Here is a 24018-nt window from a genome sequence, read left to right as displayed (position 1 = left end):
CACACAATATATGTCATGTTGAAGTCGGGCTGAGCGCTTTGAAAGAGTATTTGCGAGTGAAAACTTGATGTGGTCTGTGGGAATCATTTCATGTAGACGTGAAGTTCAGCCATGTAAGGATGAAGGTTACAGCAGTGGAAGGTGATCCAGGAACACCACAAAGGAGTTTAGGGCAGAAAATTATCAAGCGTGTGATACGCTCGGTGGGTACTTGTAAGAAGGAAGAACTGGGGACAAGAAGGTAAAATTGCTGTACTGGTTTTAATGCAAACATCCAAGTCCCCCGCTTTCCTGATTCTTAAAATCAAGTGTCGTCCCTGCTGGTCCATCCCCAAGCCCCAGGAGCTCCCAGTTGTCCAGGCTTGTCCCCACCGAGTGTCCCCTGGGAAGAGGGGGAGCAGAGTGACACATCAGCCTGGTCGTCCCCAGCTTTTCCAACAGCCCGTGGTTCCCTGCCCTCCGCTCTGCCACCGGTGACTGCAGGCAGGCTGCCTGTTCACTCAGGCAGCATCTTCTCACGAGTCAAGGGAGGGTGACAAGCTGGCGATGCCTGTCACATGCCCAGTTGGGCTTCGGCTCTGGGTGGGGAAGATGTGGTGGCAGCAGCCAGGCCTGCCATACTTCCCCGCAGGCAGACTTCACGTGGCTGGCAACAGAAGCAGCCGTCCATCTTGGTGCCCAGGACATGGCAATGGGGGCCAAATTCCAGCCTTGCTCTGCTGTGGCAATTTGGGAGGAATTCCCTGGAGTTAAGATAAATTAAAAACATTTCAAGGAGGGGGAGTGAGAAGCAAACATCTTCATCTCAAAACTTGCTCAGACAGAGCTCTGCGTAGCATACCAAGATGAATAATAAATAGCAGTTGTCCATCCACATGGATGGCTTTGCTCGGCCCACAGCAGAGGGTACAAAAAAGAAGTGCGAGGGGAGCATTTCCCAGCAGCTCTTCCTCTGCAAACCTCTTGCTCACATGGTATTGATTGAGAAAAGGTACAAAGGAAAGACATTAGTTAAATAAAATGTTTTAACATCAGGCAGGATGTCAACGGCTGAGTTGTTCATCATCCCAAATAGTCGCTGAGGAAAAGGAGAGGGAGAAGCGCAAGCCCGAGGCTGGCTCCAGCCCAGGGCAGAGATCAGCACCAACACACACCGATGTCCTCCGTCCCTCCTGGCCACCCCAGGGAAATGCCCGGGCTCCCTACCCTCCCCATGTCGGGAGCCCGCTCCTGGCATGGTGGAGCTCCGTGTCGGTCATGCTGCCGAGGAGCTGGGAGCCAGCTCCAGAGTAGCTCCTGACCCAACGCCTGTCAGGTTCCCAGGGCACCGTGCCGCCTCCTGGGACATGGAGGCTGACTTGGCATCACGATCCCAAGCTTTTAGGTGTTCCCCTGAGACACAAGGGAAAAGCAAAGCAGGGTGTCTGCAGGCAAGCGTCTCAGCTGGCTCTGGGCAGCCTCTCCCCTCCCAGTCTGATATCAACCCCATAAATGATCTCGGGGGCATTTTACTGCAGCAGTCACTTAATGTAAGGGCAACATGCACGTTAAATAGCACCGCGGTGGAGCCACAGACCTGCCCGCCTGCCCTTTTCGAGGGAGGGTGCTTTCAGACAGGGGCCACGGGTGTCACCGGTGGGATGTGGTGGGCAGAGGGGTCTTTGCTTTCCCTGTGCCCAAAGCCTCAGGTCTGCTATCCAGGCAGCTAGCTTGAAAGGCCGTAAGGGCAAAACCATCCTTGCAGCCATAGCAAAAAAACTGATTCTGCAGCTTGGCTTGCACAGATATTCACATACCGCACAGCTCTGGAAACGTTAAAAAATAGGGAAAACATGTTTCTTTCTTAATGGGAAGGGCCGGAGGGTTGCTCCCGTGCTCTGGCACCTCCTGCCTCGCTGCCCTGGCGTGTGGAGGGGAGGAGGCCGCTCCGGCAGTGGGAACCTGGCATGGCTGAAATCAATAGCGTGCTGCAGCCCTGGCTGAAAAGCTCCTGGGACCCAGGAAGGCTCTGCCTCGGACAATGGATTATTTTTAACTAGCTCGAATCTTCAAACACTGTAGCTTAAAAGAAGGGGAAAAGAAAAGAATAGCTGATTTGTGCAAGCTCCCCTGCTCCCATTAAGTCGGTCGAAGTGGTGCTATGCATTTCAATGGGGGCAGGACTGTGCTTCTCATGAGATAAATTGCACCCTGTGCCTTTGCATGCTCTGTGCAGCTAGTCCTGGCTTGCTCAGCTTTGCTCTTTCCTGGCCCCCCTACGGACACCCTCCCTCCCTGTTACGCTCCCCAGCAGATTTTTTTGTTGTTGTTGTCATTGAGCTATTCATTTTCCATAGGCTGCCTCCATTCCCGTGGCCTTTTGCAGCTAGGAGACAAGATGTTGCCTTGGAAACAAAGCCCCTTAGATGTTTGGAGTCTCTGGGATTGCTCTGTCTGCTCCCGAGTACTTTTAGGTTATTTTTATTAACCACACAAAGATGCAGCAGGCTCGTAGCCAAGGCAGAAAGTAGCCTTGGGAGGTGGGGGGAAGGCGAGCGTCTTACTGGCATCTCTCGCTCTGCTGGGGATATTTTTTTGCAATGCACCACGGGCTGAACGCCTGTGAGAGAAATGGCATCTCCAGAGAGTGCTGCACACGCAGGGCTGTTCCTGGGGCTGGGGATGGCTGCGGGCAGGCAGGCAGGCAGAGCCACAGTAGTGCCAGGGACAGAGAGGATCGCCAGGAGAGAAAAAGCAAAAGTAACAGAGAAGGGAAAGAAAAGAGGAACTAAGAATGGCAGACATTCCGGTTTGTCGGGGGTTTCTCACTTTCCGACCGACCAACCAACCATGCTGTGGAGGGACCACTGTGCACGCCGCTGCCAAGATGTACATGGTGGTTATAGGCCCAGCCTACTTATTTTAGAGGAAATCAGATTCCCAGACCCATTAGAGAACTGTGAAAATCTCTGCTCCGAGGTTTTATCAGCAATTCTGCTGTGTGCCGCAGGGCGCGTCGGGGGCAGCATAAACAGACCCCCAGGCCGGGCAGCTGGAGCACGCCAGCTCCTCCTGCCCCAAATCTGTCTGCGGGAGAAGTCTGACCCCTTCTGCAGGGGGGCTTTGGGAGGTGGTGAGAGGCTGCACTGTTTCCATTTCCCCTTATCCGGAGGCATCGCTGCGTGACACTGCCAAATCCCGATTTCTCCGTGGAGAACATTTTGGAGTAGGCTTTTACTCCTTATTCTGCAAAGATGTAAAAAAAGAAACAAAACAAAAGCTGGTTAAAAGAAGCTCCCTAATCCCCTGCTGGTACTTGAAATATTTCCAAGCCAGGAAAAGCATTCCAGAAAAAAGTGAATATACATTATTTTCCAGAAAATAATCAGTACAGTATTAAGCCTGTGCCTTGTTACTCATGTCAACACAGTCCCCTGTACAACCATGAGGGAGGGCTTCCAGCTGCAGTGGCTGCATGACTTGCAGAGCCAGGGAGGCTGGCACCAAGAGAGGGGGAGCAGCAGAGGGGAAGGAAGGAAAGCACTGAAGTAGGATGGGCCTGGGAGACAGCGGGTGAGGACTGGCAGCATCACACCCGCAGAGGTGAACACCACCAGGTCACAGCTGCGGAGAGGTTCAACCATGGTGCTTGAGATGTTGCAGCTATTTCCCTTCCCAACTACAGACAGGCGCTGGTGCCATCCCCACCATTTTGTGGGACTCAAGGTGCTCTGCAATGGCAGCAAAATGTTTTAGGGTGGGATCCGCCCTATAATCCCATATGTATCACATAGGATTACACACAAGGGCGAGACTGCTGTTTTGTGGCATTTTCCATTATAGCTGAGATTCACAGATGCCCAGGCTAGCAAGATGCTCACAGATTTTCTTATCCCTTCTGGTGCATCCTCACCGGAGCAAGGAAGTGTGCCTCATCCTCGCAAGTGTCATAAGTGCCAAGCACTTTTTTTTCCATTGTTGCTGATTTTCCTTGTCAATACTATGGGATGCCATGGTTACAGAGATGTAGGACTCATTCAGCTAACAGCAGGTTATGGGCTTTTTGTTTTTGACATTCTTTGATGCTATATTTGTGGCAGAAGAATAAATAATAAATACACACAACAGCATCAAAGATTTCTTCCAGGCCCCCAGCCTATTTCTGCCTATCCTTGTTAAGCCGTTATAAAGATATTTCTTTGCCAGCCTCTTATTTTACGGACTATCCTGTCATCTAATGCTGCACCTGAGGTCCCATATATCTACTGTCTCTGAAAAGGGCAGTTAATAAAAGAAAGTTCCTGTTAATAGCCCTGAGAACAGCTTCCCCTGGAATGGCAATACTCACACCCAACCCACCAGATTCCCCCTCCCTCCCCTCCCTCCTCTCTCGCTTTCCCTCTTCTCCTTCCTCCTCCCATCCTCAACTCACCAAAGGGTTGGGGAACTTTCTTGATGCTGTTGTAAGGAAAATATAGGACAATTTTTCTCTGCAGCAACCTGAAACAATATATAAGCAAATCTGTTAGTGTGTGAAGTGCCTTAGCTCTGGTAAGGAGGAACTTGCTGGGGGTTAGTCTCTGTAATCCCCGCTGATCAAAGGAAGAGATCCTCCGAGCCTGTTACAAGCACCTGAGTCTTGATTTTTCTGGAGATACAGCAGCACAGGAGAGATTTAGCAACAAATTTATCTTTCATCCATGCTGAACTCTTTCTAGGCAGCTGCAGATACCTCGAAGAACACTCTCATCCTCAGCCCCATCAGATGCAGCTTCCACTCCCAGCAGGACCTCAGCCAAATGCTCCTCCACCCCAAGTCTTAGAAATCCTGGTCCTCCCTGCAGAGAAGGGTTCACAGGCAGATGAAAATTAAGAGGGAGGAAAGCTAAACGAAGGTTGTAGTAATAATAAGTCACGGGCAAAACTTTGCTAACCAGCCACTCAATGAATCACATCTCATTTCAGCCCATCCCGTTCATGGCGTTAGTACGACGCCTCCTGAGACCACAGACGCCTCTGGGGTCACCCTGCGGCTCCGTCGCTGGTTGTGTGCAGCCGCAGACCAAAAAGCAAAAAGTTATCAAACCAGTGCAGGTGAAGGCAGTAAGCATATGCATTACTCAGGCAGCTTTCTTGAGTACCTGCGTTGGAACTGCTGCCAGTGACAATCCTAAAACGACCTCAGGTTTGCACACTTCCATTTGCACACTTCCATTATCTCTTTTTATAGAGGTTCCGCAGAAAATATCAATGTGCAATAGAGAAAGCTGGGTAAAGCAAAGCACTGCCATCTTTTGTGAGGTCCCTCTTCCCAAAGTACTTCTTCTTTAAACAAATAAAGGAAGCTTGCTTAAGTTTGCAGAAGAAACTCAGTTCCCAAAGTGCCCTCTCTGCCTGATGCAATGCTCCATTAGTTAATATTTAGCCAATTGCCGGGACAGCTCTTAAACCACAGTGCCAGCATGTCCTCTTCCCTGAGTACCTGTATTCAGGTCGTGTAGGTGTTGGACTTTACGTGCCTTGTTTTGCTCCTGTAAAGTCCAAGTCACACCTAGGGAAAACCCCTTCGTCTGCACTCAGCAGTGGTCATCTTGTAAGACATTTGGTGAAAGAGTACAGGACTGAAAACCAGAAAATTTGAGGTGGTGAGAATCCAAATTAAAACAGCAAATAAGCGATGAATGAAGGACTCCTGATAAGAAAGTTCTTGTTGTACTTATTACTAGACCTGGACAGAAATGTTTGATGAAGTTGCTAAAAAACACAGTTTAAAAGAAACCAAAAACATTTGTAAAATCCAGACAAAATCTACAGGTAGTCATGGCCAAGAGGAAATTATGTGAAAATTTAGAGAATTTTTCAAAAGGATTTTGCATTCCTGAAAGGCCAAAGTGTTTTGTTTTCATTCATTTTTCCAATTTTTCATTTGGAAACAAAATTTTTGTTTGAAAATTGACCTACATTTAAAATAATAATATTGAGCCCCCAAATAACTTGAAACAAACCAAAATATTTTGGTAGGGCTCAAGGCAAGTGCTTTGGCTGGATGTGAAATGAAATTTTTCAGAGGATTTTGGGTCCACAGAAGAACGCAGGGGAACATGTTTGATCCAAGCTGATTTTTCACACCACCTAATTTTGCAGTTCTGCCACCAAGTGGAAAATCCAGTATTCTTTGGCTACTGCGATACCTGCTCTAACACCAGCAATGCAAGAAATAATTTTGAGACACCCTGTCAGGCAGAAGGCTTGGGTATGGACACCAAACCCACCGACTGCTGTAGCTGTTTCAGTGGAGAGCAGGAAGAAATCCCTACCCAGATATCCCAATTATGGGTTACAGAGAAGAGAAGAGGCAACAGGGAGCTGAAATTTAGCATGATTGAGGGGGAGGGGGGTGTGTGGGGGTGTCCTCTCTTCCTTGTCCTTTAAGTATATATCTTCAACACAGATCACCAAGTAAAATAGGACCATAAAATGAAACAAGGCTCTTTCTGATTGAAACACTGTTGCTTTCTTCAGGGACAGATGACTGTAACCCACAGACTTAGTCCTTTGTCATACGAGGCTCTGATAAATCTGCTAGATTAATTGTAGAGTGGAGATTAGCACCCACCGTTCAGCATCAAGCTCTGAGCATTAAACTAATTATTAGGTTCCAGCGCTGCACGGCTTCCCAGCAGGAAGGCACTGCCCTATAAATCATCATACACGAGCAGCATTTAGCCAGAGATGCTAAAAAAAATCTGGCTTTGTCCTGGGAATACTCCCACTATAGGGGCTGGTTTCCCTTTCTGTTCCAAAGACAAAGCTCGTTTCCCCCATTGTGGTGGGAAAGCTTGGAACGAAACCGTGTCCCCTCTGCCCTGCCACCCTTACGCAGTCACCCAGAGGGATGTCAGTGTGGAAAAATCTTAAAGACACTTGAAGAGTGGAAGATGTGCAGGCTAAAGCCATTGGGAATTCCCAAACCTGGAGCGGGTTCCTGGAGAATCGCCATCACTCCCACTCAGCTCGTCCTCAGCTATCCACTTTGCAATGAATGTAAAATAGCCATTTATTTTACAAATGCCCGAAGCTGATATAGCTTCCCCACCTGCTCTCCCACTGTGGGATATCAGGCATTTCCCTGCCGTTTACTGCAACACAAACACTCTAGTGCTGTTACATTTTATGGACTTTTACCCAACAGAGAGGATTTTACAGAGAGGAGAAGGGCAGTAGACTGCAAGGATTTTGTTCTCTTGTCTTTACATGTTTCCAGCCTCCTCCTCAGCACCGCGGCAGAGCACTTCCCTGCAGAGCATGAAGCCATGCGGCTAATGTCCCCCATCTGTGACTCTCTCTCTCATCCCCTCCCTGGTGGGCAGTGCTGTCTGTGCCTGCATGGCCTGAAAGTCGTCAGCGAGGGATGACATTTGGGCTTGCAGGTCCTGTACCTAGCCCTTTTGGTCGGTGCTTGTAGGACAGAGAACCCATCAAAGCATCCCGCCCTCAGAGGGACGCTGGTGGAGTTTGCACTCAGGGATGCCATCTTCTTGAATTAGAAGTGACTGGGACAGACAGAGTGCCATTTTCTCACCTTCCATTGCAGCTAGTGGGTCAGGACCTATTTTGAGACCATTTAACACGTGCTTTCTGGCTTTCCCGTCCATGCTTGGAAAAATCAGGTCAGCTGTCCACTGTCTTTGTCTCACCCAGCTCAGGAGCTCTTCAGAGCTCCTCAAGAACAGGGGAGGACCCTCCCCAAGAACTAGGGGAAGATTTCCTAGAACAAAGCAAATTTTGGAAATGACTTGCCCTTCAGTGGCATCCCTCTTGCAGGTTGAGTTCTGTGTTGTTGGGTAGTGGGTTTTTTCCACCTCTCTGGTGGGTGAAGTGCTATTTCCTACAGGACATAGGGCTGTAGGAACTCTTACGATGGTGGTGGCCAACTGGCAGCCCAAGGTCTTAGTCCAGTCCGTGCATTAGCCAGTCCCTGGATTGCCAGATAGTCAGTAGTCCAAGCAAACAGGAAATATTGTATGTGTATTGTATGTGTGTTGCAGGAGGGGAAAAGAAGTTTATACCCACGTAAGAGCTAGCAAATTTTATTTGCTCAGCTGCAGTATCATACGGAATGGGTAGGAATAAAAGTAGTACCAAACACAAAGCAATTGGCCTGCTTTAGAGCCATAATAATCTATAATATCAGTCCTGCTCAACATCTTCCCAAATAGGAAGCAGCAGACAGAAACTCAGCAGTAACAAGGTTTCAGGATAGAGATCCTAGACCAAGTACCAGATGCACAGAAGTTGTTTGGCCAAGACAGTCAGAGGTGATAGGACCATCTTGGCTCCAGAAGGATATGAAAACCAGGGCTTTACTAATTGCTAGCCAGACAGCACAACCTTGGGAGGAGAGATCTGCACGTCACCGTGGCTGTCAAGTTATGTCTTCTGTACAAAATAGTCTGTCTGCCCGGAGACAGACAGCAGCCCTTTGGCATAGTACCCAAGTCAACCCACCTTTTTGTGAGCTGTTTTACACAAGCAGGGTAGAAGATGGCTAGCATGACACTGTGGGAAGTCAACCATCTCTAACTTAATTTAACCATCTCTAATTTAGGCTTAGCTTTGCTGTATGATGCAAATTGCTAGAGAGCACTATGCTGAGCTTTGCATTGGTGTAAAGCCTCTTTCCCAGACCACAGGGATCTGTGTCAGGAGCTTTCCAGATCCGCCGCTGACTAACGAGTGCAGACAGAGTGGATGTAGTCTGGGTGCCCACCTTGTGGTGTTCTCTAAAGGGATAGATTTGAATAAGTCACCAGATAAATAGTTTTTTACTAGCTCAGCACCTTCCAGGGTCTCTCAGATTGCATGGCCAGCAAGCCAAATGCCAAGCAGAGGTGGAGGGCCTCAGTTAAATGTTCTGAAGGTGGATGGAAGAGTGGAGGAGGAAGGGAGAAGGTTGTCTCTGCTGTGATGCACAGCAGCTGCATCATGCCAGACAGATTTCCAGATTCAGAGGTCAGCTCTGAAACACAGATGTGTGAGAAAGAGAGGGTGAGTGAGGGGGAGAGTCATATGTGTAGCTATTTATTCAGCATCTACAAAAACTCCTGTGGACTTGGAGCTGGGCCTTGGATGTCTCTGGAAGAGGCGTATTCACAAGCTCTGCTTTGTTTCCAGAATTCATTCAGGCTGCAAATGCCATGAAAATAATTGGCTTTTGCTGTGATGCAGCCACACTTCAGCTGTGAAGCAGAGTCCAGGTTTCTGAGACGCTCTCTAAGGAGGAGGAGGAGGTTTTCAGTTCATGAGCCATGTTCTGCCCACAAGTTACGGGACCTTGTTTCTCACTGAAGTAGCAGAGGCATGTACCGCTCTGCCTCGAGGTCAGGATCTGGGTCCGCCAAGAAGGTCCCCCTCCAGGGACATCCTTTGTGGATGCTGGATGCTTTCAAGACATCAGTTTCCCCCCAGGTTCCTGGCTGGTGATGGCCACTACTCTTTTCAGCTGTGCACTAGGTGATAGGAGGTTGGCTTGCTGATAACTAGTACTGTGCCTCTGATTTGTCTTGCACCGCCAGCAAAATGCAATGCTTGTCTTTTCCCCCCACTGCATAGATTTTCTGAAATGTTCTGAGATGCAGCTTTGAGTACAACCAGCAACCAAAGGAAATTGCCCCAGTGTTAACCTTTGAGATAGGCAGAGTGACAAGTATGATTAATCAGAGTAAATAACAGCAAAAATGATATTTACTGGGATTTAGTTTACCAAAAGGAAAGCACAGTACAATATGGCACACTGGGTCAGCTCTCCTGTGGGTGTAAGTCAGTGCAGCTCTATAGGGGTTAGCAGATTTGTACCACATAGCTTCACATAAGGCTTTGCCTTTCCTTTAAGTTCTCCCCTTCCAGAAAACTATTCCTTTTTGAAAAAAGAAAAAAAAAGTCCCTTAATTAAGGTCCAGGCAACTTCAAGGGATCAGAGCCAGGATTTACCCTGGGATGGTCAGAGAGATGGGGACTCAAGTCCCACTCCAGTGCAACTCTACAGCAGGCAGGGCAGGATCCAGCTCTGCTGGTACCTTCGTGGGCACAGATGATGGCTGGTGGTGAGGAACAAATAATTAGGGGTGATCTGTATCTGCATGATGAAAACAACTAGCTTGCAGAGACAAACGTGACTGCCAGTACTGTCAGGCTGCTAGGAAGAGCCCCTCTCCCTTCTAGCAAGCTAACAAATTAATTTGGCTATGTGGCTGTTACAAGGAAAGTCACAAGTTTGCTTGCTGAGCACAGCCTGTGTGCTTGGTGACAGTGACATATGGGAGACAATTAAGTAACTGCGGTTATGTTCAGGTTAGTGAGAAAACAGATCCCCTTATGAACTGGATTTATACCATGTGTCTGGTGCAAAGGTAGACACGCAACCCAGGGTTAGAAAGGAGACACGCTGACTTCCCGCTAAGTTTACAAGCTTCTTGTTCACATCTGCCTATGGATTTCACTATCCTATAAAACCCCACCCTGCCCTGGCCACTGTCATATAAAACCCCACAGAGCCCTCTCCATTCCCCGACAGGCGTGGAGATTTCTTCTTTAACAAAGGGGTTTTGGTCTGTTGGCTTGATGGCTAAAGCCTGGATGTGTAATTTGCCATCCCAGGGTTTCTGAGCTCAGCTGTTTCCCCAAGCCAAGCCAAGCCCAGCCAGCCAGCTCCAGTTCCCCTGCTGTAGGTGGACACATTCAGCATTCAGGAGTGACACAGAGCTGAACAAATCCCGCTCTCGGTAACCAACAGCCCAAAGGCAATCAGCTCGGGGGTTAGGGTTTGACCCGCTATGGAAAATGCAAGCCATCGGGAAGTGGCAGTGGGACGCGTGGGAAAGCTGCGGGGACGGGCTGGGATGCTCCTACCAGATGAGAACCAGCCTGAAGGAGACCAGCCCAGCCCCTTGCCCTCCTCCCAGCCAGCTTGCACCGAGGGGACGGGAGACAGAGCAGCTGGGGAAAGGCAGAGGCAGCAATGGAGGAAGCAGCCCTGCACCATTTTGTGGCTCCTTTCAGCAATCCCAGGGGCAGAGCGCTGCCTATTTTTAGCTCCCGAGGTAGCTGAAATACCATCGTGATATTCATTAACGAAAACCCTGTCGGATGGGAACTGCAAGGCGGGGGGGTGCGGGGGATGGTTGGTCTGGTTTGTTTTGCTTTATTTAATTGCTGGCTTGAGTACAGAGGCAGAGCGTGGCAGGAGGCTCGTCTCCTCTCACCTCGGGAAAAGCGGGAGCGCCAGACCGGGGGAGGCGGGAAGGGAAAAGTCAATCAGGCAGTATTTAAAAATCTACCTGCTGGGCCCAGGGGGGGCTGGAGATTTTAATGTCATTCCCAGCTTGAGACGCAGCCTGGAGAGTGAGAAAAGAAAGGGGTATCTTCTCTTCTTGGATCCTTAATTGCTCGTTAAATCATCTGACAAATGCCTGAACTCCTGGATGGCCCCATGCTCCTTGACAGAGGGGCTTCATCCTTGGCAGGGGGAAGGAGTATTTTTAAAAATACTCATTTCACCTGCTTTTTCTGGGTCTATAAAATTGGGAGTTCAATGCTGCACTCTGCAAAATAAAACTAAGTCTGGAATATTTTTATTAACATTCAGCAGGAGCAATAAACTTTCCTATGAGCCATTCCCCTGCTCCAGCCTGTCAACTCTCGCTCTGCCCTGCAGGCAGCCTGCACTGAGGGAGGGCAACCGCTCCCATCCCCAACAGGGACCTCTGGTGACTGCAGAGGAGCATGTACCAAAACGATCCCCCGCCCTACGAGCTCAGCCCCACTTCTGGCCCAAGCAGACCTGATAACCACAGCCATGGATGTCTGTCCCTCGTCACTCCTGTTCTGCCCTGTCATCGCTGTTCATCTATGTCTTCTGCTCAAACCCTTTTGCGTTGGGTCTTAAATCACAGGGGACTGCCACAAGTCTCAGTAGTGGAAAAGGTGAGGCAGCTATTTCCCAGCACACAAAATGTGATGGCCGTGCTGTTCCCTCTGATGCTTTGCAGAAAGCAACATGCGGTTAAATCCACAAAGCTCAGAAGACCAGACCCTGCCCATAACAGCTGGAGAGCTTCTAATGTGCTTTGCCATCACAGACAGATGGACAGATCTGTGACTTACACCTATAATCCCCGCCCAGTAGTCAAGATAACATACGAAAGACCTCCTTCCTACCTGACTGAAAGCATGGATGCTTTTTCTGCACCACCCATGCACAAATAATGGAGCCACGCCAGACCGCAGCCCCAAGCAGACTGGCCATTAGCAGGTTTTGTGTTATTTAGAGTCTGTGAAAAGAGCAGAATTACAGCTCCAGCAGGGCAGGCAAACCGTACTGATGATTTATGGATATTCACTGAGCTCACAAAGCACTCCGGGGCAGAAAACAAGCTTTTGAAATTAACTGAACTCTTCAAGGTTCTTCGTTTGTCTTGGCCTTGAGGTGTGAGTCACCAATACTATTTCTCCAAAATGAGCAGAGTCTGTACGGAGGGCTGGGAGGATTCCTTGGCACTAAAATATGAAGTTTGGTATTCTGCAAGAAAGACTTTATGTTCATAAAGTCTTGAAAGCATAGAGACTCCACCCCATTAAGTTTTATGGGACAGTGTCTCTCTACAGTACTGAGACTTCTTCAGCCTGTAAAGACTAGGTGTTCAGGGGACTTGAGGCTCTTTCTCTGAGCATTGAAATCTCCACCAGCTTCAGTCTCCAGTGCTAGCGGCTTGGTGCCCTGCGATTTTTCAACAATTTCAGTGTTCAATACAGAGAGGCTGCAGAGCAGTTTTGATCCTGGCCATGCAGGCCATGTCATACACCTTGTCATTCCCACCCATGCAATTAGGTTGTTGTGGTGCTCTGCAACGTTGGCGCTCCTCCACTTCTAATTGTACCCACGACCTAAGAAATAATCTGCTTGCTTTGCCACAAAACCTGTAACACCTTGTCCCCGGTGCTCAGGGGGTATCCAGGGAGAGCAACCCATTCAGCAGTTGGGCTGTTCCCATCATAGCTGCTAAATCTGAACATCAGACAGGAGCATCAGCAGCACCTGGCAGGGCAGACAAACAGGTCAGAGCCTGTTGTAGCCATGAAGGATGTTGGAGCTCCTCTGGCAGGCAATGTGCAGGCTCCCCAGGACCTGCACACCCAACTGTGGGTGGCTTTGTGCTCATGAGACAGGTTGCTGTGATGGACAGGGGTTGTTTGTCCATGGGACAGTGACAGCAAAGCGTGGGCACTGCCTGCACTCCCCATTGCGAGACTCGTGTTTCTGGTCAGTGTTTGCTGATTTAGACCAAACACCCTGGAAGACAAAGACTTCCACCTGTGTTTGTCCAAGAATGAGTTCTATCTACCAGACAGGAGAAAAGGTAATAGAACAAGGAGGTTGTCTTCACTAGTTTGCTGTAAGCACACATAAGGAATAAGAGCTCCTCTTTTCCAATTAATTATGGCAATAATAATTGGTTTTCTTTCATCTGGTAGAACTATGAGACTTTTCCAAAATTTTCAATGCGGTGAAAGAAAAGTTCTGCAGATTAGCCAACACCCCTGGGGTTTCAGGAGTCTGTGGGGGGTGTGGGAGATCCACTTACTGCAAAGCAAGCAGAGAGGGGTCATGAATTTGGGTGTCCTGCTTCACAAATGAGTGAAGCATCAGCCACTGTGGACCATTACAGTAGAGCTGAACTCAGCTATTTCAAGGCCGTCTAGACATTCCCATCCTAAATCTGAGACATCTTCCAGACCTGAGTTATGTCAAAACACTATCCTCCAGGAAAAGCTGCTGTTCCAGCAAATCACCAAAAATTATTCCATCTGAAAATGGCCAGCTGGCCCTGCCCTCACTGCCATACTCCTTAACCGTGGGAGATTCCTCTCCCTCTGAGTCAGAAAGCACAACAGCCAGCCAAGATGGTCTGTGTTAACGTGAATTAGCCCCTGTAGCAGGGGCTCGTAGCAAAGAACAAGAATTCAGGAAAAGCAATAAACCAGGATCTGAAAATAATTGTTTCTGGAGCCCTTCTGCTGTCCTTTCTGATACAAACTGCCCCTACTTCAGCAAGGTTACACACTCAGTTAAAACAGGTATCGTTGCAGGATATGCGTCACTGCTAACAATTTAAAATATACTTGTACATATATGAATTTCCTTCTGTTCCCAAGAAGCTCCACACATACACAGTGCCAACTGGTTTGTCTGCTGAATAGAAATATTTGTTGACATGAGGTGGATTGCACAAATAACCTCTTTCCTTGTGGCTTCCTTGCTCCATCCTCCTTTTGCCCTTTCTGCTGGATCATACGGTGTGGATCCTAAAGCCCCATCCTGAGAAATGCAGCCTCTTTACTCCTGACCGTTTGGTAATCTGTTTCTGAAATCTCTGGCTCCCAATTCTGCCCTGAGCATCTATGTGACCTCTTGTTTCTTTCCTCTGCAGGCTGATGCCAAGATGGTCTGCGATGTCGTAAGTCGGATGGAGGACACAGAGCCCTTCTCTCCAGAGCTGCTGTCAGCTATGATGAGACTCTGGGCAGACTCCGGGATCCAAGAATGCTTCAACCGGTCCCGGGAATATCAACTTAATGACTCGGCCCAATAGTGAGTATCCCTGTCCATAGTCTTTTGTGTTAAGAAGCTGCATTTGGGCTTGTTAAAGTTTTAACTAAAGTTAATGACCTCATAGCAGTGGATCTGAACATGGTATTGCTTACAGATTGGGATGCATGTTGTGTCACAGGCTGCTGCAAGGCAGAAAGGATCAGGCAGGACATTCGTGTCCCCTCTAGCCAGCCTGGGGTCAGGTCCATGACCCTAAGGCCAGGTTCTCAAACTCCTCCCAAACTGCTCAAGGTAGGTTTCTACAAACATGGAGCTAGTGAGCAGAGGCAGACCTACTCGTGGACGTGGCCGATGGCTTCTTCATTTGTCTGATAGATTACAGAAGGGTGTGATCACCTGCTTTGTATAGCAATACAGCTCTTGGGTTTGCTTTTCTTGTAGTCATACACTTTACTGATAGGCGGCTGGATTACAACCAAGGGTAACGGACATCTTTGCTTTTACAGTGGCATTGTGTTATTCTCATAATACGGTCAGTGGCATCTCTACCATTAGGGACCACACCCAGATTTTTTTTAATGGTGATTGTCTGAATCTATGGCTTTGGTTCATTCCGTCATAAGGACAGGACATCTACCCATTAAACGGCTGCCCTGGCTCTGAAGAAGCATTGAGTGCCTCCCCAGTTTCAGTTCAGACCCATTTCTAATGATAATTCATCCAATCTGTTTGCTTCCACCTAGGCAAGGAGGCTAAAGCTTTTCATCCCATAATTTCAATTGCAGCAGCTGTTGCAGTCAGGCAAAACGTCCCCTGGCCCTGTACTGTGTCTTGGGCAGTAGTCGGTAAAACGTGGTTAAGTATACGCACAAGGAACAAGCAAGCACGGAGTGATCATTTCCCTGGTTATACCCTTGGTGGTCAGGAAAATAGAGGCTTCCCCAAATGGTGACAAGGGAATGCTATGTCCATGCTTTTGGCTTTCACAATATCCCATGTCAACAAGTTCACCAGCTGACTCATGCACTTCTGGAGTTGTTATTGCGTGTTTGGCATCTCTGCTTAAGCTTTTCCTGGCTATCTATCAAAACACAAACCAAGCGCTGGCGTGGCTGATGGTTTTGTCCTGTGTGGTGGGCCTGATTGTCCCCAATCTGCACCAGCTCCTCCCATCCAAGCTGGCAGGGCATTTAGGGAGCGCAGGATTATTTCTGCTCTTGTGGTGCTGCAGCAGAAGGCGAGTGATGACACATCACCTGGCATTGACCAAAAACCAAATGGGAAACCTGCAGATGTGTGGTTGGTATCACAGCATCCTATCCAACCATTTCTCACCACGAGCGACTACATCTCAGTGATGATCTTGACATTATGCTGCCTCTTAATCACTACTAGGTGGACATCCATGTTTAATCTACATTTCATTGCCTGTAACAGCAAAATCTGCCTTCTCTTGCCAGCAATGTTTTTTTTTCACAAAAGAGTTTGATGGCATAAGCATACCTTTAGAGATATAAATTATATAAAATGCTGGTCCTAATTGCATTACAACCTTGTGGAAAATTCTTCAATTGTTTTAGAGCCAATTACCTTGAGGAAAGTAGTTTGATTTTCCTTCCATGCAAGATAGCAATTGAAAATAATAAGCATAGCCCTCCCAATGTGACCAGCTGCTGGGCAATTCATCAGCAAGAGCTCTGAAACCACAAGCAGTTTCTAGACATCAGCTGAAGAGTCTCTGTGCTGTGGTATTCACAGCAATATCAACGTGTGGTTGCAGCCCAGCAAAATGAATTTTGGTGTCTTTAACAAAATCCCTTGCATCCAGAGGAGGATGCACAATCCTCCTTGCCACGGGAGGGCTGTGCTGCCTCTCTCCTTAGCCACGCTGTGAATTATGCTGTGGCTGAACACTTGTTTTCTCTGGGCTAGGTCAGATGGTGAAGCTGAAAATAACAAAGTCCTTCACATTTATGGACCTGCTGCCATTTAGGAGCCTCTGGTGGTTCCGTCACCAGGAGCAGAACTGCTGTCACAGGGCAGGGCACTGTAACACATCCTGCTGCACCTCTAGGCCCTGGTGCCATCACACCAGATGGTGATGCAAGTGAGAGCTCAGTTGGCACTTACTCACGCCCAGTGGACTCCCAGTGAAAAGAGGCATATTTCTCATTTAATCCTTAATGCTTTGGGGTTGTTTTCTTCTGCATGAGTGAAAGATTTGAGACAGTTTTCTACTTCCCCCCCCCCCCCCCCCCCCCCCCCGAAAGGGCTTGTCTTTATTGACGCTGATATTGGATTTAAAACACTAGCAACTACAAAATGTGTTTTCATTAGAGCTGAGAAAAATAAATTCCAGACAAGAACTGAATCTGAACTTCCCCAAGTTTGAAAAACAGTGATGGGCAGTGAGCTGGACTAGCATCGCTCTTATTTCAGGCTTCTCTTGGTGTTAAGCCATAGGGACTAGTGTTTTGCTGGCAGGAGGGAAGTTTGCTGCAGGAGTCAGAGATTGCGCTCCATGGCTGCTCAGCACATGTCACAAAGCCCGAAGGCACCAAGTGACCAGGTCCTGTCATGGCCAGCACAGGTGGGACCTTCAGGAGTGGTCTAGGCACTTCCCTTCACCCTAGAAACCACCCGCTGAATGCCCTGAATGCTTTTCAGAAACCCCCCTCCACTGCCTGGCTATTTCTAAGGAACCACCACTTGGGCTTCTCCAAATCAGTGCTGCTGTTGTCCTACATTGCTCTTCCAGTGCTTTACCTTGAGTTTTTTAAATGGCTTGAACAAAAGGCCTTCTGTTTCAGCCCCTGGGAGACCAAGTCACAGGCTAATCAACAGCCTGCAAGAGCTAGCAGCATGGCTCTTATTAGTCTATCATTAATTTAACTGGAAATAGATGTAATATTTTGTATTAGCCTAAACAAGGAGTGAGTAATAGTTCTTCGCTCCTATCAAAGATGGGAAGGAGCACATTGCTTTCTACTCTCCTATGCATGCCTGCCTAACGGTGTGGACTTCCCTGCAAAGCTTTGCTTCTTTTAGGCTCTACAGTCAGCCTGTCCTTAGCAAGGATTTCATAGCTACTGTGAAGGAACAGTAGAAAACGGCACCTTTGCAAAGAAAAAACATGACCTAGGAAGAGGAGAGGTTCTGTAATGGGCCTCCTGTGTCTTGGACAGCAAAAAGTAAAACCATGAGGACAGCAAGGGAAGGGAAGAGAGTAAGATGTAGCAGTTGGTTTCATCTTTTTTCGTTACTGCATTTTTTCATTGTTCCCTAAGGCAAATTTACGGGTGGATTGAGTTCCACATTCCTAATCTCTTATGTTTTTATTCCTACATCGTCTCCTCTTCCTTTCTTGTCTCCATGCCCAGGAGCTAAACCTACCTCTGATCATCAAAGAGTCTGGGCTCTGCTGATGTCTTTTTCTTCTCTAGCCAGTTTCTGTCTGTGGAAGCACATCTGTGACTCACATTTTGCTTTCAAAATCAGCAAAATAGAGGTTTCCAGCTGGTTTCCTTAATCTCCTACTTTTGTTCTGATTATAAAATTGTCTTGTGTTTCCTAGCCTTGAGTTCCTAACTAGCCTGGTCAGTGGAGTACAGTACATAGGGCAAGTGTGATCTTAACCACCCAGGGATGGGGACCTGCTTTGAATGGCCTCCAAACTTCAGGGTGGGAATGGAGCAGACGGAGCATCCACACGAGCACCGGTTTTCCATGTGCATATCCAAACAGGCACAGGCCCTGCAAGATGTGTAGGCAGAGGCAGTTTGCAAGTACACAGACACAAAAAAGCCAGAATCCATCTCAAGTTATTCTCCTCCTGCTTCCAAGTACATTGAAAGATCATTTGATAATGCCAGGGCTGTGAAACTACCGTGAAAATGTAAAATATTTTAGGCCTGCATTCAACCCATCCATCTTCACACATATCAGAGGTGTCAGGGCTAGGAAGCTTGTTGCATTTGGCTCTCTCCATAGGGAGTGAAGGGAGGGAGAGATGCCTCCGGAGAGGGATACAGAAAGATGCAATTGTGTCTGCTGGTCTACCATAGCTAACTGCAGCCCTGACATCTCAAGTCTGTGCCAAATACCAAGCCCAAACTGGACAACACTTTGGTCGCTCCATCTTCAAGAACTCCTCTGGCAGTGCCTTATAGAAAAGTGGCACCAGACTCAGAATAAAATACCGCAGTGCCTTCCTTCTCACCCTGTCTCATGTGGGACTGTTTTCTGATCTCTTTTCCTTGCAAAAGAATTGTCTTTGCATGATGGTATCACCTTCCCTACTGATACTTATTGCATCCCACATGCCAACACACACTTTGCATTGAGAAAACAGTTAAGAAAGTAGAGCCAGATGTTGTTGTGATGTGGTGAACGCCTTCCAGACTGAGCCCCGACAAGGCAGCATTGGAACAGGCTGCCCAGAGAGGCTATAAAATCTCCATCCTTGGAAATACTCAACACTGAGCTGCCTGAGCTAACTTTCAAACTGAATTTAACTTTGAAGTTGGCCCTGCTTTGAACAGGGGGATTGTCCAGATGAACTCCAGAGGTCCAATCCAAACTGGCACTTTGGGGTTTGTCTTTTGGTTTTTCCCCCCTCGCTCTTTCTCTCATGACACTGGGTTGAAAAGGGAGAAGGGGTCTTCAGGGTTGCCTGCAGTCTCCTGTTCCTAGCCATGCAGGACCATGCAGCTCTATGATAACGCACACGTCCCGCAAGTCTCATGGTCTAAACGTTTGCCTTGCCGGTGCCTTTTGCCTTGCCTTGCTTTTGCCTGGCCTCGCCTTTGCCTTGCCTCATCAGCAAGGCGTTTTGCCTTGCCTTGCCTTTGCCTTGCCTCACCAGCAAGGCAAACATTTAGACCATGGGACTTGCGGGACGTCGGTATTATGCACGACTGTCAGGACATGGTCCATTTTAATGAGCTGCAATTGTTGCTGGTGCTCTCAGACTGAAGAAAGAAAAATTATAGGTCAAGGTTTTGCATTAATATTCCCATCAGGTGCGTAGATTCTATTTTGTCATCACAGCTTTTGCGTTAGAATATGGTTTTCTGCGCACCCGTCTTACTCGTGCCTGTCACGTGCGCTCCCTTGCATTTAATTGGAGGGAGTAGCAGCATAAATGGAACAATCCAATTAATTGGGATGACTTGCGTTGCACCGTTTATTGAACAACCCACCTTTGTGTCTTGGAGCCGAAGCACCAATAAAGCAGAAAGGGAAAATACATCACAAGCAGCGATGTAGATACATTTGTCTGAATTTATGGTTTAGTTTACCCCTGTAAGTAAATATGCCCACCAGCTTTGAATAATTAAGTTCCCCCTACGATAAGCAAAACAAAACAGCTCATAAAGGCTGGTTGACTGGAATCGCCAGCCTTACTCAGTTCCCACAAATGAGATGCAAATAGATTTCCCAGGAGGAGCAGCTCTGCGACGTCTGGTGGTGCCAGGTCTGGAGTAGGGCTGTTTCTGGTAAGTGCGAGGTGAGGGAGACGGGGGCAGGCTGAGTATCAGCCTGTTAGAGTCTAGCAGGGCTTGGGCTTGGTAGAGGTCTCAGAGGTCTCTTTGTTATTATCCTCATAAATTAAGGAATCACTATCATATGGCTACACCTAGGGCTGAGTGTGAGCTGGAGGAAGGGCACAACAGGAAAGATGTTGTCTTTGAAATCAGGTGGATGTTTTCCAGCATCTCACCCTCAGTCTTCATCCACCTGGAGACCCAATTTCACCAAAACTGGGTGCAATCTCTCCACGGACTGCCTCCGTTGGCCCAAAGCAGGGTGGAGACCACGTCACAGTATATCGCAGGTGAGTGTTAAGCAATGCTCACCTTGCTCTCCCAACAAACACTGCCAGAAGATTTTGAGGACTGAGCTTCCTCACCAGAAAACTCACTTACAAGCAGAAGAGCGGAGGTCTGCAGGGCTCTCTGCATAGCACAGCTCCATCATAAGACGTTGCCACTTCTTATAATGCCGACCCCACTTGGCCCCTCTCAGACACCAGCACAGAGGAGGCACCACCAGACCTGCTCTCTTTTGGGGCACAGCCTCTCCACGGGGGAGAGGCTACTCAGAAGCTTAGTCCCAGAGCCAAGCTCTTCCCTTTACCCTTTCCAAGCCAGACATGCAAGTCATCGGGGAAAGGGGGAACTGTCTCAAAAGACATTTCCTGGCTGGAGCTCATGCAAACTCTAAAGAAAATGAAGGAGAAGGAAAAGCAGGAGGTCCTGTCCCTTATGAACACCTGGTTTCTGAAGGACTATATCCCCTCTCAGTCTGTGTAAAGGTGTCTGAGATGCCATCACCCGCCCACTTAACTTCTTCCATGAAGAGGCGAAGCTACAGAGCTGGGCTTTAAAGTAGAGCTTGCGGCAGCACCCAGCAACATGGGAACATCCAGGAAAGCGTTCACCAGCTGAACCAGAGCTCCAGCACTTTGCTCACTGCCTTTCCATCTTAACTAGCAAATTCTGCAGCCAAAACTCAGTACCTCTTTAGATGTGGATCTTGCAGGCAAAAACCGGTGGTATAGTGCTGTCACTTCCCCCCTCCTAATCCTCCTTTACCCCCAAAAAATCTCTCTGAGATCTGTCTGAAGAGACCCAGGAGATAACACAGACTGCACTGCAAGGAGGAGCAGAGATGTTACATAGGTATTTGATTCCTCAGGGACAAAGACGTAGCAGTACCTGCCACCTCCCTGCCACTTTTCATTGCCATGTTGCATCGTAACAATGTTGTCTTTGGCCTGGGGATTAGTAAAATCTTGACATCTTGACTAAATAAATTGCTATTTAATGACCCACGATACCAATCAGGGCTGTCCCACTTTTGGCAAAGCTCCCATCCAAAGGGGTAGGAGCCAGGCAATAGTTCACACTGCCTGGAGGAGGGGACAATGCCAGAATCTGGGAACAATCTCTTCTCTTTTCACATTTTGCTTAGAGATGAGGAGCAGCCAACACCACTGATAAACACAGCACAGGGCGTTCACCTCGAAGGAAGCCTGCTGAACTGCAGTCTTGAACCCTGGATAATCTGTTCTCATCACCAACTGACAGACCCAACAGGAATTTTTTCCCTGCCTTGCGAAGGGCTGTGGGTGACAGATTCGGTGCAGAAAGGTTTGACTTTTTTGGCTGAGTATTTGTGTATTTTTAGGCTGAAATGTCCTTACAAAACCAGCTGGAGCTGGCAGGCTGCCACCAAGGGTTGGGGTTGGGGTTTTTTTTTTTTGGTTCCCTTCAGTTTGTTTTTTCACTGCTACCCCTACTGCTGTCTGCAGCCCCCCTCTCCCACCAGCTCTGCCTTTCAGCAGGCAGTGCTCATGCCCTGCAGCTCGCCCATCGCTGCAGTCTCCCACCTTTCACCCCAACCTCTTTCCCATGCTGGGAGACGGCAGTGCCGGGATGCAGCTCCACAGCCGGGGAGTCCAGGCTCTCCTGGGAACCCGCAGCCCCTGCTCCTCCTCTCCTGCAGAGCCAGGGAGCCCAAGCCTCCCTCTTCCTTTCTGCACCTTGAAGTTTGACGTACCGTGTGCCCCCAGCTCCACCGTCACAGCCTGCCCTGCAAGAAAAACAGCATCACCCCTATGGAGTGAGGACAGGAGATGGGGTGTCTCCTACCAGCGAGGCTCTCGGGGCATCCTATTGCTGTTTGAAGCTCCTTAGGGAATCAGGTAGTTCTAGCAAGGCAGATGTCCCTCTGCATGGGCAATTCCTGCTTTATGCCAGCTAGTCAGCATCCAGCTCATCGCTCACCAGGGGCTGTGAGCCCTGTCCTCCCGCAGCGCATGTGGCCAGGTGGGGACCGGATGGCTGCTCTCCGCCTCGTGGCTCTGCAGTGTGTCTGCAGGCAAAGCTGTCAGGAGACCACTGTGCCGTGGCTCTTCTTCACACGACTGGCGTCAGGTCTGGCACCGTCTGCAATGCTGGGAGGCGAGCGCGGCAGTGGCGCGTGGTTTCCTGATGTATTTGCTGTCCATTTGAAATCCTTGAATGGCAGGAACACGGGAATTTCTTTGTAGCCGGGCTCCAGGATGGGCAAGCCATCCTCCACTCGGGTCTGCAGGCACCAGTGGTGACGGTGTGACGGGGAGATGCTGCCCCACCCCCCACAGGTCCTATGCCAGAAATCATCCCTGTTTGGAAGGAAAAGTTGCAAAGGGACTTTGCTGCAGACCGCGGAGCGCATGACTGTGTCAGAAGCTCTCGGGCAGAGCTGCCTGCCACTGGCCATGGGATAAAGAGCTCAGGGGGAGCCACTCCAGCCCAAGACAAGCACTGCCGGGCAGGGCAGATAAGCTCTGTGCACTCAGGATGCAGTTATCTCCCTTTCCCCCTCCTTCGTGTTTTCATGGCCACCAGCCTTTCCCTGACCCAGGTTTCTCAGCGCGACGCTCCCCTCCCCTGACCGCAGGAGATGCGATTCCTCCGTCGGTCACCCCGTCCCCCACCCTGCCCCTGCTCAGGGGATGCGCGGTGCTGGGGTGGTGCGATTCATCAGGCCCCGTGGCACAAGAGGGCCCAAAACCCATTTGAGTGACTGCTAGAGGTGTGCAGCTGCTGCCATTCCCCCCTGCGCTCTGGGGATCCAGCCCGTGCACACACACGCACACCCCCACTAGAAGAGGGGGAGCAGTGCAGCATCCCCACTCTCAGGTGTTTAAGGTGAGGAGTTAAATCCAAAACCAATCATGAGCTTAGCTAAAAAGCCCCCGTTTTTCAATATATATTAAGACAACCATTGGAAAATTGCTTTTATCTGCTGCTTCCTAAGCCCTCTGGCTTATACTTTAAAGCCTTTTGTCTGTGAAGAGGAGAGCTGGAAAGTCCTTTTTTATTTCCTTAAGCAAATATTCCATCTAATATCCAGCCTTGAGGGGTTGAGGCTTTAAGAGAGAACAAAAATGAAGGGAAAAAAAAAAAGAAATGTAGCAAACATTGTGACACTTGCCATAAAATCACAGGATTTGGCAATGATAGGGATGAAGCACCTGGAGCTGTGCCCACGAAGGGACAGTGGCATGGCCCCGGTAGGAAGGCAGAGCTCCCTGGGGTCCCCGAGAGCCCATGGTGCCCGTCGGTCAGCAGGTTGTCTTAGTTCCCCAGTGGGGACAATAAACACGCTCCTATTTATGAGACACCGACATTCACAGCGGCGAGAGCAGCGAAGGCAGCAGCAGAGCGAGGCAGGAGCCTGTTGGGTTGGGCAGGCAGGCAGAGCATGGCAGGGGTTGTCAGGGTGAGCCCCGCGGGAGCAGAGTCCCAGCTCTCAGCTAAGACAGTCCTGCCGAAATTGGGATTCACCTGGTGGAGCCCCAGGCACTGATCATTTCACAGACTAATTGATGTAATATCTCTAATTAGCCCCGTAGCAAACACCACTTTGTTTCTTGCTTA

General features: G+C 48.9%; 1 protein-coding gene across 2 annotated transcripts in view; it reads left to right on the top strand.

The window, feature by feature from the left end:
* Window positions 1-24018, top strand: part of GNAO1 (G protein subunit alpha o1) — a 146262-nt gene that overhangs the window by 82607 nt on the left and 39637 nt on the right. For both annotated transcript variants that reach the window (XM_075510509.1, XM_075510507.1), the window contains exon 4: window positions 14466-14626. In XM_075510509.1, coding sequence (XP_075366624.1) covers window positions 14466-14626 — 161 coding nt within the window. The remainder of the gene's footprint in view (window positions 1-14465; window positions 14627-24018) is intronic.

This window comes from Mycteria americana, chromosome 8 (genome assembly GCF_035582795.1).
Source record: "Mycteria americana isolate JAX WOST 10 ecotype Jacksonville Zoo and Gardens chromosome 8, USCA_MyAme_1.0, whole genome shotgun sequence".
Taxonomy (NCBI): Eukaryota; Metazoa; Chordata; class Aves; order Ciconiiformes; family Ciconiidae; genus Mycteria; species Mycteria americana.
Note: the sequence above shows the minus strand (reverse complement) of the source record. Positions and strands in the feature narration are given on the sequence as shown.